Consider the following 17,889-nt stretch of genomic DNA (forward strand, 5'->3'; position numbering starts at 1 on the left):
CTAGGTGGCTACTAAAAAAGACTGGACATACCCCATTTTAAATACCCTGGGTTGTCTACTTTAAAAAATATGTACATGTTAGGTGTGTTTCGGGGATTTATGACAGATAACGGTGTAACAATGTCACTATTGATACATTTAAAATATATATATATTGAAACAGCAATTTCCTACTTGTATTTATAGGCCTATAACTTGCAAAAAAAAGCAATAAAGCATGTAAACACTGGGTGTTTTTAAACTCGGGACAAAATTTTGAATCTATTTAGCAGTTTTTTTCATTAGCTTTTGTAGATAAGTAAAAGATTTTTCAAGTAAAAGTCCAAAAACATGTTTTTTTTTTATTTTTCACCATATTTCATTATTTTTTTTAAATACAATATATGACATAATATAAATACTGGTATGTAAAGAAAGCCCTTCTTGTCGTGAAAAAAACAATATATAACTTGTATGGGAACCGTAAATGAGAGAGCGGAAAATTACAGCTAAACACAAACACCACAAAAGTGTTAAAACTGCTCTGGTCCTTAACGTACAAACATCGCAAAAACAGGCCGGTCCTGAAGGGGTTAAGATTAAGTTGTTTTGGTGACTATAGTGTCCCTTTAATGAAGTAGGAGTAAAATAAAGTGTAGGGAGCAGAAAGGTCATTACTGCAAGCTTTATCCTTTATCACATACGGATACTATTCTCTTTCAGCCACTACTGAAGCGTCTTTTCCACGTTTCACTGAGTTAGTAGATATTACCCTGATAAGGTTTCGCATACAGCAGTTTGTTGGCTTATGTAAACGGCTACACATTTATTTAGGAGTGGTTCTTCTTGCAGCATACCTCTCTGGTCTGGAAACAAACTGCTTCAAGAGCAGCGAAGGCAATATGATTCCTGTTTGTAAACTGGGTAAGGCCACAGATGATGCTAAGAGGAAAATAAAAACATAAAAAAAAAGGACAGTTAGAGCACCCAGTAGAGCAGAAGAGAAAAATACAAATTACATAAGTCTGCCACTCCTACTATTAAGATGGAAGGAAGTCTACTCATAAAAGATGCTAACCCCCCTTGACGTCATGTAAGTATTTCTAGCAATGTATTTAGAATAGGAAGGTTACTTAGTCATTGCATTATTTAGATCCAGGAACCATGATCAATAATATTTTTTCTAGTTTGCACAGTAATTCATACTGTCTAGGTTACTATGTAGTTATTACACTTGGTAAATCATTTGGCTTTCCCAAAACCAGCTTATTAGTAGACTCCCGAATAGCGCCAACTCTAGGTCCAAGGCCACGCTCCTCACTTATCTCTTTGCCAATAACTTTTCTTATCTGCCATTATTTCTACTATGTGGATTATCATGTTTGGAGTAAACAAAGGTGGACATATATCTGTGTATAACCACACTAGCAGTCCATCTGTTTACTGTAGAAACATACGTTATGGGATCAGTGACATTCACATTTATCTACTTCTACATACACTTTAATGTTTGGTTTTCTTATATACACTTCAAAAGGTTTATAAAATTTCATTACACTAATATAAATTACATTGATGTATATATATATTTCATTACTTTCATTTAAAGTAATAAGGTTTTCTTATTTATTTGTGTAAACACATTCCACATTCCACATTCCTTTGATTATTCATTTTTGCCCTCTTTATTTACAGGCCTACCGTATCGTCGGTCTCGGCACACCACAACCGACTTGCTCACTTTATACTATCCTACGCTTATGCTGGATCCTTACTCCATATACGGCTATTGCCCCTTACACAAGTATTAAGGCCGTTTGGCCTGTATTTGTGGGAGGGGCTTAAATTAATTCACTCCCCTATATAAGGGACACCCCTTACCTGACTCATATCGCTTGAGGTCAGCATCAGAATGACCCTCCCACCCACTCCTCATTTCAACACTTTCTCTTTTCTTTCCATTTACTTTACTTTCTTACTCCTTGGTGGGCCCTCTTTATTTACAGGCCTACCGTATCGTCGGTCTCGGCACACCACAACCGACTTGCTCACTTTATACTATCCTACGCTTATGCTGGAACCTTACTCCATATACGGCTATTGCCCCTTACACAAATATATATATATATATATATATACATATACACATACACACATATACACACTTTCTTTGGTGTATTCTGCATTTAAGTATCTGTTCAATTAGTACATTCTAAACATTGCATTTTATGGTCTGTATCTTATATGCTCTCCCGGTCACTCTTATCCATTGTCTCTCTCCACCCATCTTTGTCTTGTCTTGTCTTGTCTTTGTCCGTACTAGCCTCCCAAACTTCCCTTCTCTTGTTCTTGTAACGCTACCGGTCATATTGTGACATCATGAATCTAATCTGCTTCTAGATGGCAAAACACACAACACACACAACACAATCTTGTGACTCAAATAAATGGACACATATCAACTGGTAAGCTCTTTCTTACCCTCTGGCACTGGGCTCCCAGTAAGGTGCATATAAGCCTGAAAATGCAGGAACAAAGTAGCAGCCATAGGATGTACCAACTTCAGCAGCAAGTTTTTCTAAAATAAATGACAAAGATAGTTCATTTGACTTGTATACAGCAACACCACGTTTTCAGGAAGTATAGGATTTAGAGCTGCTATTACAACCTACCCACTTCCTCTGTTGACTTCACAATGCCAAGGTTGTCTCTTAACCAGCGTACAACTGCCCCGGCTATAGCAACAGATCCCTAAAGAAAACAAAACTCCAATGAGACTGCAAAGTAGGAGTTATTATTATTTTTTCCTATGGGGTAATTGAGCAAGATTATGAAAACACTAAAATATATATATATATATATATATATATATATATATATATATATAATTACCATAATGAACATTTTAAATAATGAATAATGTATTCCTTATGAATTGTTTTACATAGAGATAAAAAAAGAGGGGCACAGAAGGTAAAGAATTAAACAAAGAAAATGTGACCAAGAAAGAGGGAGAAAGAGATGGCAATAGACATATCTACATAATTACGCATTACAGCCGCATGAAACAACTTATCTTTAATGTACATGCCCACAAGATGCTAGATGTTTGACTTTATGAAGAACATAAAACTTGTTTAGAGAACTCACTTCAAGTGCATAACAAGCGGGTTGGTCTCTACCAAGCTTGTAGCCAACTGTTGTCAGAAGACCATGTTCAGACATGACGGGCTAAATCACAAACACAAACATTATCAAAACAATGGAAAATGCAACCATAAAATAAGAAATGATGCTGTACTGAATGATTCATTTATAGGCAGGATTGGAGAGGAACCTACGTATTGCGAATTACAGACCAAGCTGAATTAGTATACACACAGTGAATAAATGATTCACAGATATTAAAACACAAATTCTTCTATGTTGGACTTGTGTAAAATGTGCAAGGTTATGTAATGTTTCCATATTCTAGCATTTCCTACACTCCACATGAAGAGAAGATGCATGTCTGTAAAATGCCATTTTGCCAACTCATGCTGCTCCCTGTCTTCAGGCGGTTACATACTACAAAGTTTCCCGTTTGCAGTTGGATAGCTCCAATTTTTGATCTGTGTCCTGAATTTCCCCCCTCTTCTTTGGGGCCTTTGGAAAAGAGTGGCTGCTCAGTGGACTGACCATAACCTTTGGTTTTATTTTTCAGGTTTTAAATTTCTGATCAGTCTACGAGCAGTTCTGTGTACTTGGTCTCAAAACTCTTTTCTTGATTTCAACTGTTCCCCTTAAAGACAGTGGAAACTGGAAGCAGGTAGTGATTAGATATATTTTCATAAGCTTCTCCACTTAGTAAAAGTTACTTATGTTTCTTATGTGTCCCTCAGTCAGCTGCTTATTGCACATACCAGAGAGGTTCTAGAAGTCAGAGGATGGACTCAGCCGTGGAACTTTTAACCGTAGACCAATATGAAGGCCTAACAAGTTAATTTAACCCCTTAAGGACACATGACATGTGTGACATGTCATGATTACCTTTTATTCCAGAAGTTTGGTCCTTAAGGGGTTAAAGTTCTGATACACTACAACTATATCACTTGCATATCATCTAAAAGGGTGCTCATACATTTGTATGTGTCAAATTTACGGTTTTATTTTTGTTTTTCCACGAGTTAAATTAACCAATTCAAATAATAACCATACATTAAAATATGCAGAAATATGTCAAGTTTTCATTGCAAACGTTGTGTTAACTTCTTCTCACTTAGTACATCAACAAAACATGTTACATGGCCACGGGTGCCCAAAACATTTGCATACAATTGTATGTTCACAAGAACAGCATGTCAAATTCTATTAAATATGGGTTCACAACCCAAGGATAAACATGACGAAACCAAACAAGACAAATATGCATTTCTCTAGGTGTGTCATTTGAGGAGATATATTTGAGAACTAATATGGTGCATTCTGGATGTTAGCTAGTTCAGGTTATCAGTTAATGTATGTTGAAAGCAATATATGTAGATTATCAGCTGTACTGATAAATATAAATGTCCTTGGGAGCTACGTTTTAATGAGAGGTCAAGGAATATCAAGCATTATAAGGGACATAAAAGCACTTAAACATGATAGAGTAAGCCCATGCTTTAAGCCATGCATTCTTCTTCTAGACACCTACCTTTGAACCAGTATTGCACAGCAAGAAACAGCCAGTACCATAGCTACAACAAGATAACTGGTATTAATATATTTAAAAAAAACAGCCAATGTATGAGAATTTCCTGATGAAAACTGATAAGCTATCTGCTTGGTATCAAGCTTGAGTAAAAAGGCATATACATGTTTACTGTTACTCTAGCAAATCAACAGATCTGAGTCATCACATTCCTCTTCTTACCAAGACAGAGGATATGAACAAACTCAGCTGCATAGAGCAAGGTACAACTGGTAGGTGGGCAGAATGGTCTATACATTTGCAATTGCCAACACTATTTTGTTGTTATGGCAAAACAACACTCACCTTGCCCAGAATGCAGAACAAAGCTTTTGAAAAGTCAAATACTAGTGCCATAACAGATTGGAGCATCAGTGGTAAATCAAAATTTGAAATATTCATATCTACAACAATCAATTATGGGGCAAATTGGTACACGTGCAATCATTACACGATTTTGTGTTTGCTCCATACAACCTGTCCCAAAATTTGGTTTGCAAATAGACTTTAATGGACCATATGCATCACCTACACACTGTCTGATAATAAATGTTTATGCACTGGTAGTTTTTACATCTTTGTATTTCTCCATACTTAAACTCATAGATCCAACTATAAATCCTGTGATTTTGCTATAATATCACCTCTCATTCTCCCAACCCCAACATACCTAACCGTGAGAAAGGACTAGCTTAAAAGGAACACTCTGGAAACCATAACAACTTTATTGGAATTAAGTTGATATGGTGCTAGTAGGTCCCTGGCACAGGCTTATCTTTAGGGGTTTACCTCTTATGAATGGTTTAACCCTGCCTTCTGTCTTTCTGCTGCACAGATTATTGAAAGAGAAAGCCTCACAACTTGGACAGGGGCGCTGCTGACTAGAGTGTCAGAGGCTCCCCATTCACACAACAGCCTGAGAAATGTATGTCAGTTGGCTTAGAGCGGGGGTTCCCAACCCAGTCCTCAAGTACCCCCTACCAGTCCAGGATTTAGGTGTTACCCTGTTGAGTCTAAAGTGTTTCCCCCCCCTTTCTAAAAACACCTTAGACACAACTTGGTAATTCCTAAATTCTGGACGAGTAGGGGGTATTTGAGGGAATCACTGGCTTACAGCATCAGGTGATGCTCTTAGCTAATCAGCGGTGTCCCTGTCCTAAGACTGTGCAAGGCTTCCTCCTTGAAGAATCTAATCAGCAGAAGGACAGGTGGCAGAGCTAAATGTTGTTGGATTCTGGGCTTTGCAGTTGTTATGGTGTACCCTTAAAAGAAAAGAAATATTTTTTTTTAAATTTTTTTTTAAAAGGTTACTCACGTATTTTTAGCTTGTCCAACCTGAAAACACATTTGCCCAACCAATGCAGCAGACTGGTCCCCCAAACACTGCAAACAAAGATTACTTCACATAATTAGTCATTACTATCTGTAATGCTGCATATGATAACTACACATAATGAAAAAACACATATATTTTCATGTAAAAAATACAGGCAGGAGTATTACCTAGCAACACAAAATTATGTTGCAAACTGCTTAAACCATTTTACTTGGTTTAGATAATGTTCTTTTCTCAAAATGTCTGTAATGACTTTGGGAATCTCTCTGGTACTTTATTAACATTATTAGTTTAGATGGCCCCCGATGTAGATATAAAAGCAATAAGAAATCTTTAATATGTTATATATTCGGCTTTTTGTCTTTGTAGTGGATAGACAACCCTATAAAAGGATTTAGCATTTTGCGTTATATTTTTTATAAGGTTTCTTTTTTTTTTCTTCAGAAAAAGCTTGCTCTAAAAAACAAAACTAGTGTTTTAAGAAAACACTGGTTTTGGTTGGAGTAACTCGTTAAATGTGCCTTACTTGCTACAAATCTGTAGCTCCAGCAGGAAGCATCAGAGATTCTCCACCATCCTTTTCCTCACATTCCCATAAATCTCGATCTTTATGGGATTGCCTCTGTTATCTCTGACAGGATTTTTTTGGCCACAAATTCATGGAAAACTGTCATGATTTTTAAAAATGGTTGTAAAAAAAAAAGTGTAAGGCATATCCATCAAAACAAAGGAGGTGCCATTATAAAGAAAAGTGCTAAATAAGGTGCAGCCACTATAGAAACAAAACAATGTCTCCCAAGATTTAGCACAATGTACCCATAATAAATTTCTCCCCACTGTTTTCAGTCTCTCCCCTTGTGTACCTCTGCTCTATAGAGGAAGCCATCTTTAAAACACCAATGATGGTCCCCCCTATGTCTCCAGCAACCAAGTTATTATACTCCTACACTTACCAGGGATACATATCTTTACGGTTTTCCCATGTGCAACTCACTTCACTGACCTTCTGTGGGTGTGCATACAGATCCATGTACATCACACTTCCTCACAGCCTCATCTGGCCAGCTTAAGCCTACTCAAATAATTATAGAGCCCAGCTTTTTTTAAAGCTTGCGAGAGAAGATCAAGTATATACGCCAATCAAAGACCAGCAATGCATGTTATTAGAACTAAACTTTAGACCAATTAAGCATCGCAGGCTCTGTGAATTAATATTTCTAGCATTTTAGCCCTGCTATAACATGGTAGTAGTGAAATATTCAGCTGAAATGTTATGATAATAATTGGGAGACATAGTTGACAAGAGAAGGAAAATGTGGTATTTTGTCGGATAAGGATAAATGATTGATGCCAGCTGGTGTCATCATAGTTGCACGGTGCAGTACAAATAGAATATGTCATAACAGATGATATTTTAATTCTGACTTTTCAACCAGCCAGTTATGCAGATTATATGCCCACAAAAGCTTTCATTTTTTGCACACAGTGCATCTACTCACATTACCAGAGAATTTTCAGTACTCTAGACTTTTTCTGCAGGTTTCCATACGGAGTTGCAGCCATATGATTTGTGACTGTGTGTGTGTATATATATATATATATATATATACACACACACACACACACACACACACACACACACACACACACCTCAGCATTCTTTAAAAAAGATTTTCAAAGCATAAAACTCACCCCGGATATTGGCACTCCAGTCAATGCTCCAGATTTCTGAAAATGAAAGAGAAATACAAGGAGTAATAAAAGACATGGATTTACATACATTTCGAATTAACTAGATTTACATAGCATAGAAGCCATTTAAAAAAATAAAATAAAAAAAGCAGTTGACAAAGTGTCATAGCAGAAAGCCAACAAACAGGGACTGAACCCAAAAACCCACAGTGCTCGTGTGACAGACACACCTTGTGAGTGTGTGAAGAAACAAACCCATTGTGAGGCCACAAGTAAAGCAAATTAGCACATTTCCAGTTGTCATCTTTAACAAATGCAAAAATAAACTAGAAGCTAGATGTGCTATAATCACATTTGATAAAACTTTGCAAAATTAAGAAAAAAAAAATAAGAAAAAAAAAATATATATTTTTTTTAATAACTGGAAATGATAGAATATATAATTCAAGTGCATGGAATAGGTGACTGGCAAAAAGCCCAATAAAAGCCTTTACTCACCAGGCTTACATTGATTTTCTATGGTATGCAAAAAACACAAGAGGGTAGAGACAAAATTCAAATTCAAATGGTTTGTGTCAACCGCCAAGTAAACACAGACTGTACCGCAAGACACAGATAAGAAACCTATTGGTTGGAATGAGGCTTTGGAACATATACTGTGATTGCATTAGAATGCTATAGATAACAACACTAACAGAGTTTGGCAGATCCTCATTAAACTTATCCATTTAACATATGCAATTGTAATGATTTCAATTTAAGAAACCGCTTCTCTTGTTTTCAGACAAGTTTTTCCATCATAATACATGCAATGAACTGTTCTATTAATCATTTATGAATCGATTTACCATTTGTTCGGGCCCATGCTCATGAATTTGAATATTTTTTATGTTTAAATGGATAATTATTTTTTCACTTTATTGTTAACCAGTACAGATTAAGACACAATGCCTGGGATTACATCCTAAACCTTCATCTCCGGAGTTCAATTTGTGAACCACAGAACATGTTTACACTTGCACTGTATCCAAGATTCCGTTTTACAATAGATGTTATTACCAGTCATATATATTTGAGTCTCCTGCCCCCCCTAGTTTTTGAGAAATGGAAAAAAGTACCATCTCAACCTTCTCTCTGGGTAGACACCATGCCTTCTAATTTTGTTCTATTGTTAAAATCAATGTATAAATCTACAAGTCTGAGAAAGTGTTGAATGTGAAGAAGATCCTATTTAGCAGAAAATGTCACTCAAATGTATGAGTAATGCAGAGTGTAAATGGACAATGGATTGCCATACATGGATCTACTGGATGATGTGGATTGTTACTAGTCATGGTGGGTGTTCAAAGAAAGATGTACTGGACTGGTTGTGTAATTTCTTGCACCAAGGTATCCCCATAGATGTTACATCTCCAGCAGTAGTACCCAGAGCAACAGAGGATTACAGTCAAATCTGAACCCCACAGCCAAGCTCCCAAGGATTTCAGATGCACAGCAAAGATGCCTTATCCCCTCCAGTGGTAGTTAACAGAGCAAGGAGACTTGGCAACTGTGCCCGAGTCTCACTGAGAAAGTGGGATATATAGAAGGAGAGCTGGAAACCAGTCATTAAAGAATTAAATATGAGGTAATAATCCTTGTTCCCTAGCTGAGTAGCATAAGACATTGCACTCCTGAAAAACGCTATGAGATGTAAAGATGTGGCTTTTTGTCCTCCAAAGACGACTATGGGATGTAGAGGTCATGGGCTGAAACATTACAACCCTTGATGTTCAGCAGTGCAGTATGGGGCAAAGATTGCAGCCTTTGGTCCCAAGCAGGAAAGTATGGGACACAAGCCTTCGGTTCCTAAAAGCAGCAATAGAATGCAGAGTGAGTGGCCTAGCCCCCACAAAGAAGTGTGGAATGGAAGTTTGTAGATCTTGCAACCCAGTGCGATTTCAATGGGCCTTGTCACTTGTATTGAACTGTGAAAAATCCCACCAAACTACTATCGCAAATTGAGCAGAAATGACCAAAAGTTATTATTCCATCTTAGGTCAATACATGCAATTCCTTCAAAAGCTACATGGATATTTTTTTTTTAGTGGATTGAAGCTCAGGATACTCAGAAAGTGACAGGTGGCACGTTGGAATTCTAATAACGTGTAACTGCCAGAGATGGACACAAAGTCACGGTATCAGAGCAAAATAGAGAGCAATGATCAGGTTTTAGAGTACATAGAGTATAGAAGAAAGAAGAATATAGTGTAAACTAGCATCCATGTTGTCGAGATTCTCACCACTACAATTAAGCAGTTTCTGATGAGCTTCTTCACATTCACTCTCTGACTGAATGTATGGTGGAACCCTGTGATCTGTATCTTGGCATAATCAAATTATACAATTTTACGATCCCTGAAATTTTCACACACTGCACATAGAGTAGGAAATATCCAGCACAGTGTTGTTGCTGCACATGTTGTGGTGTTAAAGTGCATTATAAGAACATTCCAAACCCCTAAAGCACTTTTTCCTGCCAAGTGTTCTCTCCTTTTTGCTTTATAGAAGTGCCAATTTTAGAGACAACTGCACTTTTAAAGTTGGCTTATTCTCAGCTGTCTGACAGCCGGGTGGGAGCTTTTCCTGATTGCTGTGACCAAGAACATAAGCAGAGCTTCACATAGAGAAGCATTATATTCAATGCATCTCTATAAGAAACACTGACAGCACCATGTGATAAGTGGCTCACATGCACCCCACCTCCCGATGTCTCTTTGCAGGAAACTTTCTACTGGCCTGGATATCATCAGTACTGGTAATCCCCCTGGAGGGGAAGCAGAGCTGCACAGAGAGGATGTATCGGTGAGGGTGGGGGATAATTTAACTAACGTGTTTTTGGTTTTGTTTTTTTACAGGTATATTTATTTAGAATTTTGGAGTGTTCGTTAACATTGTTATACGTACAAGTTTATTAAATATATAATATAACACTAAACCAAACCCTTTGGCTGAAAATGTATTTTTATACAACTGATAATTATGAGCAAACACACCCATTTTTATGTATGAGGAGGAGAAAGGTCTATAATACAAAGGTTTATAAACCGAAGAACTCTTACCATGAGTCCATAGATCTCAGAAGAGCTCCTTACTTTTGGAAGCAAATCCATAGGTATATCAAAAAACCTGAAAAAAAGAGAGAGAAAACTGTATTTAAGTGTTCAAATACTGTATATATAACAATTCAACTAGAAGTATGAATTGTTATGTTGCTTCACATAAATTATATACACGGTGCATATATAAATTAAAGGATTCACGTGAAGCAACATAACTATTGATACGTTTAGTGGTGGTTGCGTGATTAATCCATTCTGAGAAAAAGATGCAATCACCAACTATAGGAAGAATTGTGTTGCCGACGATGTCCACGTAGCAAACCATGTACTTCCTCTGTTTGCATATTATAACAGGAAGTTGCATTATCTGTCTTTGTCAGTCGAAATGACCTTACTGGAAGAGTTCAGTATTGTGTTTCATGCATTATCTGTCTATGTGTCCAGCTAGCACAGTTCATGTTTATGTAAGGTGTAATTACTGGAAGAGCTCCATATTCCATCCCTCACATTATATGTCTATGAGTGGAACTGGCCTTACTGAAATGGCTCAGAATTCCACCCAGAGCATGGTCTGCTCATATAAGCTGGCAAAACTTAGTATTCCATCCAACATGTTATCGATGAGTGAGGAGATAACCTTACTGGCAGAGTTCAGCATCCCATTCCAGAGTATAAATGTTGAATAGCATAGTCCTACTAGCATTGGTCACATCTGTACAGTGAACGCCTCCATTCTTGCCTCCTGTCAGACTCTATGAATATATAATAAATAAATTAAATTAAATTAAATTAAAAGAAAGAAAGAAAGAAAGCAAACACACCACAAGGTCAGTCTATAAGATAAATGTTCTCACATCTGAATTTTTCTGAGTGGCCTGAGACTCTTGCATAGAACTGTATATACATACCCCCGTCCAGAAACAAAAAGCCACTGTCCTTAAAACCCACATGCTAGAAGGAATGTGGCATGAATCTAAACATGAATGTAAAAGCAACTACCACAAATGTCTAGTGAAGCATACAAACCCAAATAATCCAGGAGTCTACGGTTCCAAACATTGCTCGTCCTTCTGCGACTGCCTCTCTAATCTCTTCCACATTGTCCAGCAACCACCGCATTTTCACGGCACTGAAATAGGTGCTAATGGGGAGACCAGTTCGGCTCTGAAAATAATCAAACATTCAGTTACACCAAGACAGAACAATAAAGAACAAGTTTCATAGATTTTTCAAATCAGAAATTATACAAACAATGAATTCTTAAATAAATGTGAAAAGCTGTAAAACAAAGAGGTTTTCTTTGATCATTTCTTTTGAAAATTAGAGATTTAGCTTCTTTATCAAATAATCTAATGAAGAGTAAATTTCTGTATAAAAGATAAATGTTCAAGAAGGAGTCAAAGCCTTTTCCTGCATACAGCGCTACTAAACATTACCTGCATTGACTAAACTAAAATGAATACATTTGGCTGAGAGGTATTAAAACTGTTTACTGTTGTGGAGCAGGGAAGGGCAAATTATGAAATACTCTGAGAAAACTGAGGACTAGAAAAACAAAAAAGGAGATAATAGTTTGAAATGAGTGGTTCACAATTCCAGGAAGCACCTACGCAAGTGTCCCGTTCTGGATTCTATAAACACATAGAAGGTTAATTCTGAGAACGTATTGGCAATTACCCACCTTACGACTCAGTAGGGAAGTCAATGTTTATGTTACCTTGGTATATACCTTTTTTTTTGGGGGGGGGGGGGAGATAGGCGGGAGATGTTTACTTGACATTCCCTGTACACCATCTATTTACAGAAGTAAAAAAAAAAAAAATAATCTAATCAGCCATCCTGATGAAACATATATTTGGATTAGCCACACAGTTTGTAATGCTCAAAAATTACTTTTCTTCTTCTCTTTCACCTTCTCTATAAATAGTACAACTTATACGTGATGACAGGGATAAAAATGTAGGGGCATAAAAGGTTTAGAAAGGATATTAAAGAGCACAATAAAAAAAAACCAAAAAAAACAACAACACAAAAACAAACACACCACACATTTAATAGAAGCAGAAGACTTTATTTTTACTTCTTGATAGAATACAAAACCTAAAATACCAAGCAACTAAACTTAGCAAATCAATACACCACTGCAGCACTGGAGTTTGTAATTTACATAGGTGTCCCTTAAGGTCGCCCGATCACAGTTTGATTATTTTCCCATCATACAGACTCACTACCGCAACTGCACATGTACGGATAGGTGGTACTAAAAGGGTTCAATTGCGATCATACTATTAAAAACACACGGTGGCCAGGCCAATCTGCTCCCATACACTTATAGAGCTCAACAAATGCTGACCAACTGTGTTGCACTGCAATTACATCAGTTAGATAAATTCAGCAGAAACCCTAACAAGGAGTGAGTCATATAACGGCTTCCAAATGAGGAGATATACTTGTTAGGTCCAAACTCTGCATTTAGGCCCCTCCCAGGCTTATCAGTCAGGTAATAAAGCCAACATGTATAGCAGAGGTGTAGAATATTTCGGAAACACAATTTCTTTTTTTAATTTGATCATTTTTATTGTTTTTTTCCAACTTTAAAATAGTACTAAAAAGGGGGGAGGTCGGAAGGTAATATTACGTTCCATTATTTCCACGTAATTTCACCCATTAGGTCCCTAGCCCAGTGTTTTGCTGGGACAGCTTCTGAGAATGGTAAATATTACAGAAGTAGGCGAGAACACATGGAAATTGGCTTACATACTATATGTAGCCGTCTATTAATACATATACTTTCCCATACTGTAAGCTTCAGCTAAAAACTAATTATCCAACACTGCTGAGAATACTTTGACTGCATACAGTGGTACAGGAGGATACCATCAGCATTGGATCACTATGGTGAAGCACTCCAGAAAATCATGAGGGCTAAGTGAGGAACATACCCATGATATCGGCCAGCTTCTCGCCCAATCACGCAGACCTATGATGATGGATTACTACCCAACTCACGACTTGATATGGGCCTCGGAGGATTGAGGACCAGAGGTTCGTGGTGGCATCGACTTTACCACACAGGGCAGGGTTTGGACTCTGACGTAGTCTAAACCTACTTTGGCTACAAAATCAAATCTAACTACAATAGTGCTTGATCTCAAGGCCTTCTTCGCTTCCGAACTGGCAGCGCTGAAGGAACATTTGAATGTGCGGTCTCTATGGATACGGGCCACTGAGAAGGATCTCTATGGCCTAAGAATCAAACAAGATTCGCCTGCAACACAACAACTTTAGGTCAATACCACATGTGCACTATTGAGTGCTAAGATTGGGCAACTGGAGGATAATGTGAGACAACACAATTTGAAGGCGAGGGGGATTCCCGATACCACAGATCCAGCAGAATTGCTGCAATTTATAAGGAGGTTATTCTCCACTACCGTGACATCAAAGCAGGCTAAAGGGCTATCTCTGTATGGAATCCATCCACATCCTCATTTTAGGATTTTTGTACCACCGTGTGCTAATAAGACGCAATTAATATCCTGTAGCATACAATAAAATTGTATTAGATCCAGAAAGAGTATTTTAACTTAACGTACCTTAAAGATGTTCTTGTTTTTTCCTGGAATTCTCTTTAACAGCCTCTCAACAGTTGATTGTGTCCGTAAGTCAAGCCAGACTATAAATTGTAGAGAAAAAAAGGGGAACGGTTATGTACTTATATAAAACCAGAAAGGAGTAGCAAGGGAGTGGAACAATAATCTGCTATATTCACATAGAAAGCAATATCTTATTTACCACGTGAAAACATAATCAGATAGTCTATTTTGTAGTATCATGTAATACAACAGCTGACAACTATATAAAACATCCTCCCAACATTCCAGACATTAATCTCACAGAAGCTAAGCCTGACAGCTACAGAGTGGCTCAATTTCGCCATATCTAAATGGCTAGTGTATGGGTCCAACACACTTATAGTTAAGAGTCAACACTCCTACTAAAAAAAAAAAAGAAAAGAACAAAAACACAATAGGACAGTTGCAGATGCCTGACCTGATAGCCCTAAAACTGTATTCCTCTTGCACAGGCTGGGAAGGAAACTGTAAATGGCGAAAGCCACTGTCTGGGTTTGTAAAACATGAGGACACTTGAGAGCAAACCATGAGTTTTGGGTATATACAATGGCACAAGTGAGATAATATGTATAGGAGTCCTCAGCATGGACCCTACGAAGGATAAACTGCCTGAGCTGTGGTTCATTCTCACAGCTCTCACAAACTATTGTTTTTTTTGTTTAATTACATACATCACTTTCCGGTTCTTCACTTAAACCATTTCTTTTTTTTATTTCAGGTATCTTTAAATTCAAGTAATGGCTTTGTAGCTGCCACATGGAAGTCTGTTTCAGGGAGCTGTTACAGATAGTCGCACACAAGTGTAGCCTTTGGATGGAAACAAACACTTGGGAACAATCAATCATAAATAATCCCATATGGGGTAATTAGCTAGCAATAAACGGCCAATGTGAGCCTATTAATGAGCACGCAGTTTCAAGATTAACTGTAATGACAAACAGGGGCAATGCATATGAAAAGTTGTTGTGTGCCAAAGTACTCATATATAAAAAAAATACAAAGAAAAAAAAAGAAAATTGTTTTGCCACAAAAACCTTGTCTAGGATTTTAGCTTTAACCCCTTCAGGACGGAGTCAATAGTGCACGTTCTGATCAAAACAAAACGTAAACAAAAACTGGAATTTGCGCTGTGTGTCTGTTCACCCGTAGTTCCCCTCTTTCAAATTATATGCACCCACACTTATTATATATCATTTTGTTCAGGAGAAACAGGGCTTTAATCTATCATTAACTATTCATATATGGAACATCATTTATTATGAATAAAAGTAAAAAAAATGTGAGAAAATAAGATTTGTTTTTAAATTTGCATTTCCGTCTGACATTTTAACTGTGAATGTCATAATACTGTTAGGTTTTACTGCAAAAAAAATGCACATATTTGTAATCAGCGATGTCTCACGAGTACAACAGTACCCCCCATTAACAGGTTTTATGTTGTTTTGGAAAGTTACAGGGTCAAATATAGAACATTACATTTTCAAATTGAAATTTGCCAGATTGGTAATGTTACCTTTGAGACGGTGTGGTAGCCCAGGAATGAGAATTACCCCCATAATGGCATACCATTTGAAAAAGTAGACAAGCCAAGGTATTGAAAGTGGGGTATGTTTAGTCTTTTTTAGTAGCCACTTAGTCACAAACACTGGCCAAAGTTAGCGTTCATATTTGTTTTTGTGTGAAAAAAGCAAAAAACGAATATTTGGCCAGTGTTTGTGACTAAGTGGCTACTAAGAAAGACTGGACATACCCCACTTGCAATACCTCGGGTTGTCTACTTTTGCAAATGGTATGCCATCATGGGGGTAATTCTCATTCCTGGGCTGCCATACGCTCTCAAAGGCAACATAACCAATCTGGCAAATTTCAATGTGAAAAAAATGAAATGCAAGCCTTATATGTGACTCTCTAACGTTCCAAAACACCATAAAACCTGTACATGGGGGGTACTGTTATTCTCGGGAGACTTCACTAAACACAAATATTAGTGTTTTAAAACAGTAAAACATATTACAACAATAATATAGACCATAAAAGTGCAGTTCGCTTGTAAAAAAATGCAAAAAACGTCACTTTTACTTAAAATATCATCGTTGTAATACAATTTACCAGTTTGAAACATATATTTGAGTTCAGCGAAGTCTCCCGAGTAAAACAGTACCCCCTATGTACAGGTTTTATGGTGTCTTGGAGAGTTACAGGGTCAAATATAGTGCTTGCGAATTAAATTCTCTGCACTTTCTCCCTGTGTTGTCATGCATGTCAATCAAATTTTAATTAATCAAATCACATAATTACGTTAAAAGATTATTTAAATATACATGTAGAATTTTAATATATATGCATTTATAGGTATTTAAATTCTACGTGTATACTAATGTAATCTTTTATGTAATTATATGTATTTATCTATATATATATATATATATATATATATATATATATATATATATATATATATATATTTGCGGTTATTTGTATTTTATATATATAGAATGACATTCTAAGTGTATTTTGTTACCGATATATATATATTAATAACAAAATACAGTTAGAATGAAATTACATATGCATATATAATTTATATAAAATTTTGTTTCAATATTTTATTTATTTTATTATTTAATTTATTTATTATTTTAATTATACGTATTTATATATAATATATATATGTACATCTATTATATATATATATAATATATATATATACAAATTATATATATGTAACGTCATTCTAAGTGTATTTTAATATTAATATATATACTTATATTAATATTAAAATACACTTTGTATGACGTTACATATATATAATATGTATATATATAATATATATACATATTATATATATATAAAAATATATTTAATTTATTTTTACACTTGTCTTTTATTTATTTTTTATACTTCCCACCAGCAGGGGGACTGTCTGATATTTCAAACAGTCCCCCTGCTGGCAGATCCACAGCCAGCTATAGGGGGCCATGTGATCGCTCTTTGAGAGCGATCACATGGCCCCCGGGGGCCTCATTTGCCGTGGGAGGGCTGCCTGGGCTGTGAGGCAGTCCTCCCGAAGCGGATCGCGGCGGAGGTAAGTATAACTTACCTCCTGGGGCTGCAAGCCGTTACGGCGTGCTATGCCGTCATAACGGCTTTAAAGCCCACTTAACCCGTGACGGCATAGCACGCCGTAACGGCGTTAAGGGGTTAATTTACAAGAGATCTAATTATGTTTATTGTAAACAATAATGTGAACGGTTAACATAGCGGACATGGCAAATTTAAATGTGAAATTCCCTTTGGATTCCTAATAATTCAAACTATAGTAAACAACCTGTTGATGGTACCGATGGAAGGACCACATGTTTATTAACTTCCCAGCTGAAGGTTGTAAAAGCAAACATTGAGTTGATAATTTACTTAAACCAACAAAAACCTTTG

General features: G+C 36.6%; 2 protein-coding genes across 4 annotated transcripts in view; one reads left to right on the forward strand and one right to left on the reverse strand.

The window, feature by feature from the left end:
- The window catches only part of TASL (TLR adaptor interacting with endolysosomal SLC15A4), a 358,686-nt gene that overhangs the window by 213,761 nt on the left and 127,036 nt on the right, over positions 1-17,889 (forward strand). The window lies entirely within an intron of this gene.
- GK (glycerol kinase) overlaps positions 1-17,889 on the reverse strand; it is a 60,871-nt gene that overhangs the window by 19,267 nt on the left and 23,715 nt on the right. For 2 of the 3 annotated variants that reach the window (XM_063457936.1, XM_063457918.1), the window contains exons 5-16: positions 14,416-14,495; positions 11,846-11,983; positions 11,462-11,571; positions 10,820-10,886; positions 8,217-8,234; positions 7,719-7,754; positions 6,006-6,073; positions 4,655-4,697; positions 3,130-3,210; positions 2,652-2,730; positions 2,461-2,557; positions 837-921 (exon numbers count right to left, since the gene is read on the reverse strand). In XM_063457936.1, coding sequence (XP_063314006.1) covers positions 837-921; positions 2,461-2,557; positions 2,652-2,730; positions 3,130-3,210; positions 4,655-4,697; positions 6,006-6,073; positions 7,719-7,754; positions 8,217-8,234; positions 10,820-10,886; positions 11,462-11,571; positions 11,846-11,983; positions 14,416-14,495 — 902 coding nt within the window. The remainder of the gene's footprint in view (positions 1-836; positions 922-2,460; positions 2,558-2,651; positions 2,731-3,129; positions 3,211-4,654; positions 4,698-6,005; positions 6,074-7,718; positions 7,755-8,216; positions 8,235-10,819; positions 10,887-11,461; positions 11,572-11,845; positions 11,984-14,415; positions 14,496-17,889) is intronic. The other variant, XM_063457927.1, reaches the window with a different exon arrangement.

Source organism: Pelobates fuscus, chromosome 1, assembly GCF_036172605.1.
Source record: "Pelobates fuscus isolate aPelFus1 chromosome 1, aPelFus1.pri, whole genome shotgun sequence".
In the NCBI taxonomy this organism is placed as follows: domain Eukaryota; kingdom Metazoa; phylum Chordata; class Amphibia; order Anura; family Pelobatidae; genus Pelobates; species Pelobates fuscus.